The sequence below is a fragment of the Neoarius graeffei genome, chromosome 3 (assembly GCF_027579695.1).
Source record: "Neoarius graeffei isolate fNeoGra1 chromosome 3, fNeoGra1.pri, whole genome shotgun sequence".
Taxonomy (NCBI): domain Eukaryota; kingdom Metazoa; phylum Chordata; class Actinopteri; order Siluriformes; family Ariidae; genus Neoarius; species Neoarius graeffei.
In genome coordinates this window covers 25,253,372-25,266,900 of record NC_083571.1, presented here as the reverse complement: position 1 = coordinate 25,266,900, position 13,529 = coordinate 25,253,372, and the positions used below count along the sequence as shown (strand labels likewise).

The window sequence follows — 13,529 nt, the reverse complement described above, 5'->3', positions numbered from 1 at the left end:
GAGAGTCTGTCTGATGCACGTGCCAAGGCGCACAGGTGTGACACTCTTCCACGAAATTAGTACAAAATGAATGTAGATATAAATATCTTACGCCAAATTATTATGGCATGTTACAAAAAATCAAGAAAAAAATGTGAGTCCTCGTCTCCAATTTACGAGTCCGAGTCATCAGTGCTCAAGTCTAAGTCAAGGCATGAGTCGGACTCGAGTCCAAGTCCTGGACTTGAGTACTACAAGCCTGGTAGCAGCACTGCAGACGTACACTCAACAGCCACTTTAATAGGAACTTGTTCTTGCTTCTAAGATCCCTGTTCTTGGCTGCAGGAGTGGAACCCAATGTTGTCTTCTGCTGTTGCATGCTGAGATGCTTTTCTGCTCACCTCGGTTGTAAAGAGTGATTATATGAGTTACTCTATAGGGGTGTTCACACGGCACATATTTGCATCGATGCTGCACTGATGTATTTTGTTGCGATATATCTTACACCGGTGTAAATTTTGTGGAGCGTTCACACGTCACAAACCTGCTTACTAGAGAGAAGCGTGTTAGCACCGGTGCAGCCCCACTTGCGTTCACATGGCAGTTTTTGCGACCGTGCTATACAATAGTAATAATGCGGAAATGAAATATGCGCATGCGTGAAAATGTACTTCCTTTTCCCGGTTGTCATAGCATCATCAAGCACCGGGAAAACAACGTGGATGAAGACACCAGTGTTGCCAGATACTGCTGACGTTTTCCAGCCCAAAATATGTTCAAATCCACCAAAATGCACTTAAAACCGCCCAATCTGGCAACACTGGAAGACACGCAGTTCTGTTGTTGTTGATATTCGCCATTTTGGAAGCACAAAATACCAGGATGCAACTTATGCAATGCCCGTATGTAATCAACTCTCTTCACGCGTAGCGAGTCTACCCCTGTAGCGTTCAGACATCCCATTTTATATCGGTGCTGCCCCGCAAACTAGCATTTACTCCGGAGTAAATTTCTTAAACCACCTCCCGAGCAGGGTTAGATTTGCACCGGTTTAAGCAGCTTTCAGGGGCTACACCGCTATAACTTTGTACGGTGTGAACGCTCTACCGGGGCAGCCCCGGTTAGGGCTGCACAGTTAATCGAATTTAATCGAAAATCGCGATTTTGGCTGCCACGATTAAATTAAATGAAAATCGCGATTTATTTCCATTTAAAATGCGAGCTCTGCTGTATATCTGATCAAGCACTTTTTGACCAATACTCCGCCAAACCATTAGGGGGCGAACCGATGCATGTAAGGTTTCATTACTCCGCCTAAATAAGCAAGCAAGCCAAGTGCAGTGTTGCCAGATTGGGCGGTTTTAAGTGCATTTTGGTGGGTTTTGAACATATTTTGGGCTGGAAAACGTCAGCAGCATCTGGCAACACTGGCCAAGTGCGCAGAGCTTCAGTGCAGCGGTATCTTCTTCAAGGGGTGATAGGGTGAGAGTAGGTAGCAGACTGAGGTGAGAGAGAAAAGCTAACTATGTCGGAACAACAGACTATTTAGCACTGGAGGCAATGTTGTGACCTGCCTTTGCTCATGTTTAAAGCCAGAGCATGTTGATAGGCTGGTCTTTCTAGCTAAAAACTTGTAGGCCTCAGTATAATGCTATGTAATTGTTGTAATTGAGTTTTCAGTTCCTTCATCCTTTGGTAATTTCTTGGATAAATTTCATTTATTCGTCATTTGGAAATCCGAATTTCTCTTTTAAATTTCATTCTGTACTGAAAGCTGTTCATATTGTTTGTTTGAATATAGTGAAATAAAATTTAAGTGATTTCCCTAACATCAAGAATAATCGTGATTAATAATCGCGATTACAATTTTGATCAAGATAATCGTCTCGTCTCGTCTCGTCTCGTCTTCTTCCGCTTATCCAGGACCGGGTCGCGGAGGCAGCAGTCTAAGCATGGAAGCCCAAACTTCCCTTTCCCCAGACACCTCGGCCAGCTCCTCGGGAAGAACACCGAGGCGTTCCCAGGCCAGCCGAGAGACATAGTCCCTCCAGCGTGTCCTGGGTCTTCCCCGGGGCCTCCTCCCGGGGGGACATGCCTGGAACACCTCCCCAGGGAGGCGTCCAGGAGGCATCCGAAAAAGATGCCCGAGCCACCTCAGCTGGTTCCTCTCGATGTGGAGGAGCAGCGGCTCTACTCCGAGCTCCTCCCGAGTGACTGTGCTTCTCACCCTATCTCTAAGGGAGCGCCCAGCCACCCTGCGAAGGAAACTCATTTCAGCCGCTTGTATCCGCGATCTTGTTCTTTCTGTCATTACCCAAAGCTCATGACCATAGGTGAGAGTCGGAACGTAGATCGACCGGTAAATTGAGAGCTTCGCCTTTTGGCTCAGCTCCTTCTTCACCACGACGGACCGGTAAAGCGACCGCATCACTGCGGAGGCTGCACCGATCCGCCTGTCGATCTCACGCTCCATCCTTCCCTCACTCGTGAACAAGATCCCGAGATACTTAAACTCCTCCACTTGAGGCAGGACTTCTCCACCAACCTGGAGAGGGCAAGCCACCCTTTTCCGGTCGAGAACCATGGCCTCGGACTTGGAGGTGCTGATTCTCATCCCAGCCGCTTCACACTCGACTGCAAACCGCCCCAGTGCATGCTGAAGGTCCTGGTTTGAAGAAGCCAACAGGACAACATCATCCGCAAAAAGCAGAGATGAAATCCTGTGGTTCCCAAACAGGATTCCTTCCGGCCCCTGGCTGCGCCTAGAAATTCTGTCCATAAAAATTATGAACAGAACCGGTGACAAAGGGCAGCCCTGACGGAGTCCAACATGCACTGGGAACAGGTCTGACTTACTGCCGGCAATGCGAACCAGACTCCTGCTCCGTTCGTACAGGGACCGGACAGCCCTTAGCAAAGAGCCCCGAACCCCATACTCCCGAAGCACCCCCCACAGAATACCACGGGGGACACGGTCGAATGCCTTCTCCAGATCCACAAAGCACATGTGGACTGGTTGGGCAAACTCCCATGAACCCTCGAGCACCCTATGAAGGGTATAGAGCTGGTCCAGTGTTCCGCGACCAGGACGAAAACCGCATTGTTCCTCCTGGATCCGAGGTTCGACTATCGGTCGAATTCTCCTCTCCAGTACCCTGGAGTAAACTTTCCCTGGGAGGCTGAGAAGTGTGATTCCCCTATAATTGGAGCACACTCTCCGGTCCCCTTTCTTAAAAAGAGGGACCACCACCCCAGTCTGCCACTCCAGAGGCACTGTCCCCGACCGCCACGCGATGTTGCAGAGGCGTGTCAACCAAGACAGCCCCACAACATCCAGAGACTTGAGATACTCAGGGCGGATCTCATCCACCCCCGGTGCCTTGCCACCGAGGAGCTTGCAAACCACCTCAGTGACTTCGGCTTGGGTAATGGACGAGTCCACCTCTGAGTCATCAGCCTCAGTCTCCTCAGTGGAAGACATGACGGTGGGATTGAGGAGATCCTCAAAGTATTCCTTCCACCGCCCGACAATGTCCCCAGTCGAGGTCAACAGCTCCCCACCCGCACTGTAAACAGTGTTGGCAGAGTACTGCTTCCCCCTCCTGAGGCGCCGGACGGTTTGCCAGAATTTCTTCGAGGCCGACCGATAGTCCTTCTCCATGGCCTCCCCGAACTCCTCCCAGTTCCGAGTTTTTGCCTCCGCAACTGCCCGAGCTGCAGCACGCCTGGCCTGCCGATACCCGTCGGCTGCCTCAGGAGTCCCGGAGGTCAACATGGCCCGATAGGACTCCTTCTTCAGCTTGACGGCATCCCTTACTTCCGGTGTCCACCACCGGGTTCGGGGATTGCCGCCACGACAGGCACCGGAGACCTTGCGGCCACAGCTCCGAACAGCTGCGTCCACAATGGAGGTAGAGAACATGGTCCACTCAGACTCAATGTCCCCCGCCTCCCTCGGAAGCTGGGAAAAGCTCTCCCGGAGGTGGGAGTTAAAGACCTCCCCAACAGAGTGCTCGGCCAGACGTTCCCAGCAGACCCTCACCATACGTTTGGGCCTGCCAGGTCTGTCCAGCTTCCTCCTCCGCCAGCGGATCCAACTCACCACCAGGTGGTGATCAGTTGACAACTCAGCCCCTCTCTTCACCCGAGTGTCCAAGACATAGGGTCGGAGATCAGATGACACGACTACAAAGTCGATCATCGACCTCCGACCTAAGGTGTCCTGGTGCCACGTGCACTTATGGACACCCCTATGCTCGAACATGGTGTTCGTTATGGACAAACTGTGACTAGCACAGAAGTCCAATAACAAAACACCACTCGGGTTCAGATCGGGGAGGCCGTTCCTCCCAACCACGCCCCTCCAGGTGTCACTGTCATCGCCCACGTGAGCATTGAAGTCCCCCAGTAGCACAATGGAGTCCCCAGTCTGAGCACCCCTCAGTACCTCTCCCAGGGACTCCAAGAAGGCCGGATACTCTATACTGCTATTTGGCCCGTAGGCACAAACAACAGCAAGAGCCCTCTCCCCAATCCGAAGGCGCAGAGAGGCGACCCTCTCGTTCACTGGGGTAAACTCCAACACATGGCGGCTGAGCTGGGGAGCTATAAGGAAGCCCACACCAGCCCGCCGCCGCTCACCATGGGCGACTCCAGAGAAGTGGAAAGTCCAGCCCCTCTCGAGGAGCTGGGTTCCAGAGCCCAAGCTGTGCGTGGAGGTGAGCCCGACTATCTCTAGCCGGTACCTCTCAACCTCCCGCACAAGCTCAGGCTCCTTCCCCCCCAGCGAAGTGACATTCCATGTCCCAACAGCCAGCCGCTGTGTCCGGGGGTCAGGTCGTCGAGGCCCCTGCCTTCGACTGCCACCCAATCCACACTGCACCAAACCCCTACTGCTACCTCTGTGGGTGGTGAACCCACAGGAGGTCGGGCCCACGTCGCCTCTTCGGGCTGAGCCCGGCCGGGCCCCATGGGCAAAGGCCCGACCACCAAGCGCTCGCATACGAGCCCCAACCCCGGGCCTGGCTCCAGGGTGGGGCCCCGGCTGCGTCCTACCGGGCGACGTCACGGTCCTGGATTTTTTCTCCATAGGGGTTTTTTGGTGAACTGCTCTTGGTCTGGCCTGTCACCTCATCGTGATTATCATTTTTTCCATAATTGTGCAGCCCTAGCCCCGGTGCTACACCAGAGTAAAAGTTGCCGTGTGAACACCCCTTATCCTTCCTGGCAGCTCGAACCAATCTGTCCATTTTCCTCTGAGCTCTCTTATCAGCAAGGCGTTTGTTTCCACCCACAGAACTGTCGCTCAGTCAGCTCAGTGTTTTTTGTTTTTCGCGCCATTCTGTGTAAACTCTAGAGACTGCTGTGTGTGAAAACCCCAGGAGATCAGCAGTTTCTGAAACACTCAAACCAGTCCATCTGGCGCAAACCAACCAGTGAAAGTCACACTTTGAGATCACAGTCATTTTTCCCGCTCTGATGTTTGAAGTGAACATTAACTGAAGCTCGTGATTTTGTATCTGCATGATTTTATGCATCGTGCTGCTGTCAAGGGATCGGCTGATTAGAGAACTGCAGAAAATAGCAGTACGAGTGTACAATTATTTTGGTTTCACACGTTTTTGTTTTTTTTTCCACAGCATAACTAGACTACTGATTGTGTGCTCATTAAATATGTAAAGGAGATAAGTGGATAAAAGGTCTGCTGACTGAATTACTAAATATACATTTTTAGAAAGAGGATGACTTTTTGTCTTTTTTAGTTTATCAGAAGGATCAAAACTGCTTTATCAGATTAGATTGAGACCACTGACAAATTCTCAAATCATATTCTCTATCAGATTGAGGTCTTGGTATTGATTGGGCTATTCAAAAACCTTCAGGTACTTGGCTTTGAATTTGAACCGCTTCAGTCTAGCCGTGGTAGTGCGCTTAGGGTCAGGGCCGCTGACAGCTTTGGCTGGGCCCGGGACAGAATGCTCTGAATGGGCCCCCCCAACAACCCCCGCTAACTAAAAACGTGTTTAAAATAAAATGTATAAATTATTAATTTATGTCTATCGTATATAATTTGTGCTGGATATTTTATTTGGCATTAATAAAAACATTTTAAGATGCCTAAATTTGCGGATGTGGTCTAATCTCGCGTACGTTTCCGATTCCTTTCCGCTCTTCCGTGTTTGAGATCTCCAATCATGGCAGAAGAGCAGAGCTCCTCTAGTGAAGCTCACAGTGCTTCAGAAGTAAGTGCTGCTTTATAAAGAGGTACATTTACCGTTAAAAAGTCAAGAGTATTAGTCCTAAGTATTAAAAAGTATTAAAAAGGACTGTATCGCACAGTTTGTTCAATTTAAAGCTAGAAATAGACAGTGTATAATCTGAGGAGCTGGTTGTGGTTGCGCAGCACTTCATATGAGAGGAGAATGAAACCGCGGTTGTAATCATAACGCCACAGACTCGGAAGTGCGAGTGCGCAAAGCGAGAGCTGTCAATCAGAGCGAGAGCTGTCAATCAAAGCGAGAGCTGTCAATCAAAGCGAGAGCTGTCAATCATGAGCGCATGCAGCGCTCAACTTGGAATGTGTCAGCAGAATGTCAGAGTCTAAACAATAAACTTACAATAAATGAAGGATCGGTCAGTGGAGAGCTCAGCTAAGCTCAGCATGTTTAATTCCCCAAGCCAATGACAAGAACTTTCGTGAGAAATAACGCGAACGTCTGCATCATGCGGGATTTGCGGGCGGGAGCGGGACAAAATATGGCGGGCGGGAGCGGGACTGAAAATCATAATTCTTTGCGGGAGTGGGCGGGAGCGGGACTGCACAATGCAGGCGGGAGCGGGACTAAAAATTCTGTCCCGCACAGACCTCTCCTGTGTCTTACCTGGCTCAGCTGCCCCACTGCCTTTGCTAGTACCTGCTGCATCATCTGAATCTTTTTTAAAATATTTATGCAGTGAGCCCCTGAGTCTCTTGGTTTCTTCCTTTCTTTTTCTCTTTTCTTTTCTTTTCTGTGCTCCTGACTTGTGCATGTTGGCAAATGGCACGCACGCTAATTGTTGAAGCGCTATGATCGAACGATGTCGTTTTTTTCCCCTTAATCAAAGAGTCAGACCAAACCATTTTTGCATTAGGGGTGGTAGGGGGTTCTTGACGCCTTTTTCAAAGACAATAAAGGCAAAAGATCTAGAAATCATTTATTGAATGCAAATATAGCACATTTCTCCCCCAAATCAACACATTTTGAAATGAAATAAAATAATTTAATTGCAACTTCATGAGAGCCCAGTTCTGGGCCCCCCCCATTCCTGGGCCCGGGACAACATACCCGTTTGTCCGCCCCTGTCGGCGGGCCTGCTTAGGGTTGTTTCCTGTTGGAAGTCGAACCTCCAACCCCTATCTCAAGTTTCTTGCAGACTAGAACAGAGTTCCTGTAGTATTGCCCTGTATTTGGCTCCATCCTTCTTGTCCTTAACCCTCACCAGTTTTTCAGTCCCTGCTGAGGAAAGCATTCCCATAACAAGATGCTACCCCACCATGCTTCACTGTGGGGATGTGACCTGAGAGTGATGAGCTGGGTTGAAATTCTGCCAAACATGTCACTTTGCGCCAAGGGCAGATAAGTTCGGTTTTGGCTTCCTCAGACCGGAGAAGCACTTTTGCTGAGTCTTTAACATGTCTTTTAGAAAACTAGTGCTCAACATTTTTTTTTTCTCTTCTCACCACTCGAAATTAAAGCCCAGATTTATGGAGTGTCTGGGCAAAACTCTGCAGCGCCTTCAGAGTTACGCTTGGCTTCTCGTTGCCTCTCTGACTAATCCTCTCTCTGACCTTTATATATAAAACAGTTATTCAACCAATTGGAATGATAATTATAGCCGAGTTGGCTATAAACCATGTACGATGAGATTGAACGGAATAACTGTTTAAGTCTGTCCACATTCACTGGATTTTGAGAAACGGAGTGCTTTTATTTTTTGCAAATTTGATAAAAACTTTTATACAAAACACCCGACAAAATAATTTCCGCTTAGAATGTAAACAAACTGGTGAAATGACAGTAGCAATTTGTGAAAAATGTCGAGTAGAGTTTTTATTTCGTCCTTGTTTGGTTCAGGACACGCTCCGCCATTTTGTTTTTCTCTACTCATGGTATACGAGCTGATAGCCTAGTAGTAGAGTAGCCAATCAGAGTGCACAATTGCTCATATCCAGTCATTGTGGATAGAATAAATACACATGCACACATATACACACACACAGTGGTGCTTGAAAGTTTGTGAACCCTTTAGTATTTTCTATATTTCTGCATAAATATGACCGAAAACATCATCAGATTTTCACACAAGTCCTAAAAGTAGATAAAGAGAACCCAGTTAAACAAATGAGACAAAAATATTATACTTGGTCATTTATTTATTGAGGAAAATGATCCAATATTACACATCTGTGAGTGGGAAAAGTATGTGAACCTCTAGGATTAGCAGTTAATTTGAAGGTGAAACTAGACAGGGACACTCTAACGAGTGCAAACCCCGCCTTTTCCCTATTAAAATACATTGGGCGAAAATTTCGAAGTTCTGCCTTGACCTTTGACCTCCAAAATTTAATGGTTTCCTTCCTGGGTGATTGGCAACACATGTACAAAATTTGGTCCAAATCGATCCATTGGTTCTTGAGATATCTTGCAGACAGACAGACAGATACACACACACACAGACTGACGCAGGTGAAAATAATAACCCCTCCGACTACTGTCGGCGGGGTTAATTACAGTCAGGTGTTTTCAATCAATGGGATGACAATCAGGTGTGAGTGGGCACCCTGTTTTATTTAAAGAACAGGGATCTATCAAAGTCTGATCTTCACAACACATGTTTGTGGAAGTGTATCATGGCACGAACAAAGGAGATTTCTGAGGACCTCAGAAAAAGCGTTGTTGATGCTCATCAGGCTGGGAAAGGTTACAAAACCATCTCTAAAGAGTTTGGACTCCACCAATCCACAGTCAGACAGATTGTGTACAAACAAAGGGTTGCAAGGAGAAAGCCACTGCTCTCCAAAAAGAACATTGCTGCTCGTCTGCAGTTTGCTAAAGATCACGTGGACAAGCCAGAAGGCTATTGGAAAAATGTTTTGTGGATGGATGAGACCAAAATAGAACTTTTTGGTTTAAATGAGAAGCGTTATGTTTGGAGAAAGGAAAACACTGCATTCCAGCATGAGAACCTTATCCCATCTGTGAAACATGGTGGTGGTAGTATCATGGTTTGGGCCTGTTTTGCTGCATCTGGGCCAGGACGGCTTGCCATCATTGATGGAACAATGAATTCTGAATTATACCAGTGAATTCTAAAGGAAAATGTCACGGCATCTGTCCATGAACTGAATCTCAAGAGAAGGTGGGTCACGCAGCAAGACGACGACCCGAAGTGAGCAGTTCATGTGAGGAAACCCACCAACATCCCAGAGTTGAAGCTGTTCTGTACGGCGGAATGGGCTAAAATTCCTCCAAGCCGGTGTGCAGGACTGATCAACAGTTACCGGAAACGTTTAGTTGCAGTTATTGCTGCACAAGGGGTTCACACCAGATACTGAAAGCAAAGGTTCACATACTTTTGCCCCTCACAGATATGTAATATTGGATCATTTTCCTCAATAAATAAATGACCAAGTATAATATTTTGGTCTGATTTGTTTAACTGGGTTCTCTTTATATACTTTTAGGACTTGTGTGAAAATCTGATGATGTTTTAGTTCATATTTATGCAGAAATATAGAAAGGGTTCACAAACTTTCAAGCACCACTGTATATATATAAACCCTGACTGACTGATACTTTTCACAGCAGCACTGGAGGCGAATTCTTATGCAAATTAACTCAAAATTGTGTGAAGGTTATGTTTAAGAGTGTAATTATTTGTAATTTATAATTCCTTCTGCACTTTTCCATGTTTAGTCTATTGACCCTGGGCAGCAGTTCTCTTGGGAGCATTCAAACCTGGACATTAATAAACCAAAGAACCGTTATGCAAATGTCATCGCCTACGACCACACCAGAGTGGTGCTGTCTAACAGCGATGGTGAGTGTGTGTGTGTTTGCCTTTAAAAGCTGTTTAAAATACAGAGCGTGTTTTGTAGTTTATAGTTTGGAATTAATTTAGTACATAGAGGTCAATGGTATACAATAACACCCTTATTGTATTTGCATGGTATGAAAATTATTTGATTTTTGCGTTCTGTTCAAAGGTCACAGTAACCTTTTTTTTTCTTAATAAATGTTGTTTGTATTGCGAATTCCTGAGATGAACATCCATCCATCCATTATCTGTACCGCTCATCTTGCGGGTCGTAGGAGAAGCTGGAGCCAATCCCAGCTGACTTTGAGCGAGAGGCGGGGAGATTAACATTTTATCCTATAAAATTTTATAATGGCTTGCTATAGAATGAAGTCTCTTCTCTTGCCATGGATGTTCAGGTCAGCCAGGTGGTGACTACATCAATGCCAATTTCATTGATGGGTACCGGCGACAAGGCGCCTACATCGCCACACAGGGGCCCATGCCAGATACTATCAGTGACTTCTGGAGGATGGTATGGGAGCAGCACACAGCTAACATCGTCATGATCACCAAACTAGAGGAGAAATCAAGGGTGAGCCGCACACACACACACACTATATACTGCAGCATAATCAAGTCAACACTAGTCCTTTGAGTTCAGGTTTTGTTGTTGTACAATGCTTGAATTAACTCATCAAGCAACAATAAGGCCTTTCAGTGGAAGTAAAGGAGTAGAAAATGAAACAATTGTGCAGTGCATGGTGGCCAAGGAGCTGAGAAACAATAAGATAAAGCTTTGTACACTTCAACACACAGTACAGGATATATATATATATATATATATATATATATATATATATATATATATATATATATATATATATAAATTTTTTTTTTTTTTACCTCAAAAAAATGCAGTCTATCAGCAAAACATGTTTCAGTGTAAGAATTGGTATCCTAGTAAATTGCAATATCTTGAATATCAGCAAGTTTATTTAATATTTCTTTTTATGAAGATATAAATTCGTATAAGCCTTACTTATAATAATCCAGTGTTTTTTAGATGATTTTATTCACTTCAAACTTTTTTTCTGACATAATTTTGCTTTGTGTAATATGAAATACTAGTCATTTGGCTATATTCAATATATTTCCAGTTGCTAAGATGCCTTTTTAAAAAAAAAATCTTAACCTGAGATATATATTTATACAGTGGTATGCAAAAGTTTGGGCACCCCTGGTCAAAATTGCTGCTACTGTGAACAGTTAAGCAAGTTGAAGATGAAATGATCTCCAAAAGGCATAAAGTTACGTTCTCTTTATATTTTAAGCAAAAACAATGTTTTTATTTTCATCTTTTACATTTTCAAAATTACAAAAAAGGAAAATGGCCCAAAGCAAAAAAGTTTGGGCACCCTGCATGGTTAGTACCTAGTAACACCCCGTTTGGCAAGTATCACAGCTTGTAAGCACTTTTTGTAGCCAGTTAATAATCTTTCAGTTCTTACCTGGGGGATTTTCACACATTCGTCCTTGCAAAAGGCTTCCAGTTCTACAAGTTTCTTGGGCTGTCTTGCATGCGCTGCTCTTTTGAGATCCATCCACAGATTTTCAATGATGTTTAGGTCAGGGGACTGTGAGGGCCAGGGCAAAACCTTCAGCTTGTGCCTCTTGAGGTATTCCATTGTAGATTTTGAGGTGTGTTTTGGATCATCGTCTTATTGTAGGACCCGTCCTCTTTTTAACTTCAACTTTTTTACAGATGGTGTGATGTTTGCTTCCAGAGTTTGCTGGTATTTATTTGAATCCATGCTTCCCTCAACCAATGAAATGTGCCCTGTGCCACTGGCTGCAACACAACCCCAAAGCATGATCGATCCACACCCATGCTTCAGAGTTGGAGAGATGTTCTTTTCCTGGAATTTGGCACCCTTTTTTCTCCAAACATACCTTTGCACACTGTGGCCAAAAAGTTCTATTTTGATTTCATCAGTCCACAGGACTTGTTTCCAAAATGCATCAGGCTTATTTAGATGTTCATTTGCAAACTTCAGACGCTGAATTTTGTGTCTAGGACGCAGGAACGGTTTTCTTCTGATGACTCTCCCATGAAGGTCATATTTGTTCAGGTGTTGCTGCATAGTAGAACAGTGCACCACCACTCCAGGGTCTGCTAAATCTTTCTGAAGGTCTTTTGCAGTCAAACAGGGGTTTTTATTTGCCTTTCTAGCAATCCAATGAGCAGTTCTTTCAGAAAGTTTTCTTCATCTTCCAGACCTCACCTTGATCTCCACTGTTTCTGTTAACTGCCATTTCTTAATAACATTACGATCTGAAGAAACAGCTACCTGAAAACACTTTGCTACGTTCTTGTAGCCTTCTCCTGCTTTGTGAGCATCAATTATTTTATTATTCAGAATGCGAGGGAGTTGTTTAGAGGAGCCCATGGCTGTTGATTTTAGGGACAAGTTTGAGGAGTCAGAGAATTTATACAGCTTTGAAATCTGCATCATCTGACCTTTCTTAATGAAGAATTTGAACAAGCCACAGCTCAATAAGCTAATTAAGGTCTGGAACCTTAGTAAAAGTTACCTGAGAACTCAAATGTATTGGGGTGCCCAAACTTTCGCATGGTGTTCCTTTTCTTTTTTCACTCTCCAATTGTACAAAACAAAAATAATACACAAATCTTGCAGAAAACGCTGAAAAGAAATGTCTCGTCTTTACCTTTGTGCCTTTTGGTGATCAGTTCATCTTCTGCTCACTTAATTATTCACAGTAACAGACATTTTCAGTAAGGGTGCCCAAACTTTTGCATGTCACTGTGTGTGTTTGTGTGTATATATATATATATATATATATATATATATATATATATATACACACACACACACACACACACACACACACAAAACCCCGATTCCAAAAAAGTTGGGACAAAGTACAAATTGTAAATAAAAACGGAATGCAATAATTTACAAATCTCAAAAACTGATATTGTATTCACAATAGAACATAGACAACATATCAAATGTCGAAAGTCAGACATTTTGAAATTTCATGCCAAATATTGGCTGATTTGAAATTTCATGACAGCAACACATCTCAAAAAAGTTGGGACAGGGGCAATAAGAGGCTGGAAAAGTTAAAGGTACAAAAAAGGAACAGCTGGAGGACCAAATTGCAACTCATTAGGTCAATTGGCAATAGGTCATTAACATGACTGGGTATAAAAAGAGCATCTTGGAGTGGCAGTGGCTCTCAGAAGTAAAGACAGGAAGAGGATCACCAATCCCCCAATTCTGCGCCGACAAATAGTGGAGCAATATCAGAAAGGAGTTCGACAGTGTAAAATTGCAAAGAGTTTGAACATGTCATCATCTACAGTGCATAATATCATCAAAAGATTCAGAGAATCTGAAAGAATCTCTGTGCGTAAGGGTCAAGGCTGGAAAACCATACTGGGTGCCTGTGATCTTCGGGCCCTTAGA

At 45.0% G+C, this 13,529-nt stretch overlaps 1 protein-coding gene across 1 annotated transcript in view; it reads left to right on the top strand.

Annotated features, from left to right (window-relative positions):
• The window catches only part of ptprdb (protein tyrosine phosphatase receptor type Db), a 234,783-nt gene that overhangs the window by 186,426 nt on the left and 34,828 nt on the right, over positions 1-13,529 (top strand). Inside the window, exons 23-24 of the mRNA XM_060916548.1 lie at positions 9,936-10,059; positions 10,455-10,630. Of these exons, the coding sequence (XP_060772531.1) occupies positions 9,936-10,059; positions 10,455-10,630 (300 nt within the window). The remainder of the gene's footprint in view (positions 1-9,935; positions 10,060-10,454; positions 10,631-13,529) is intronic.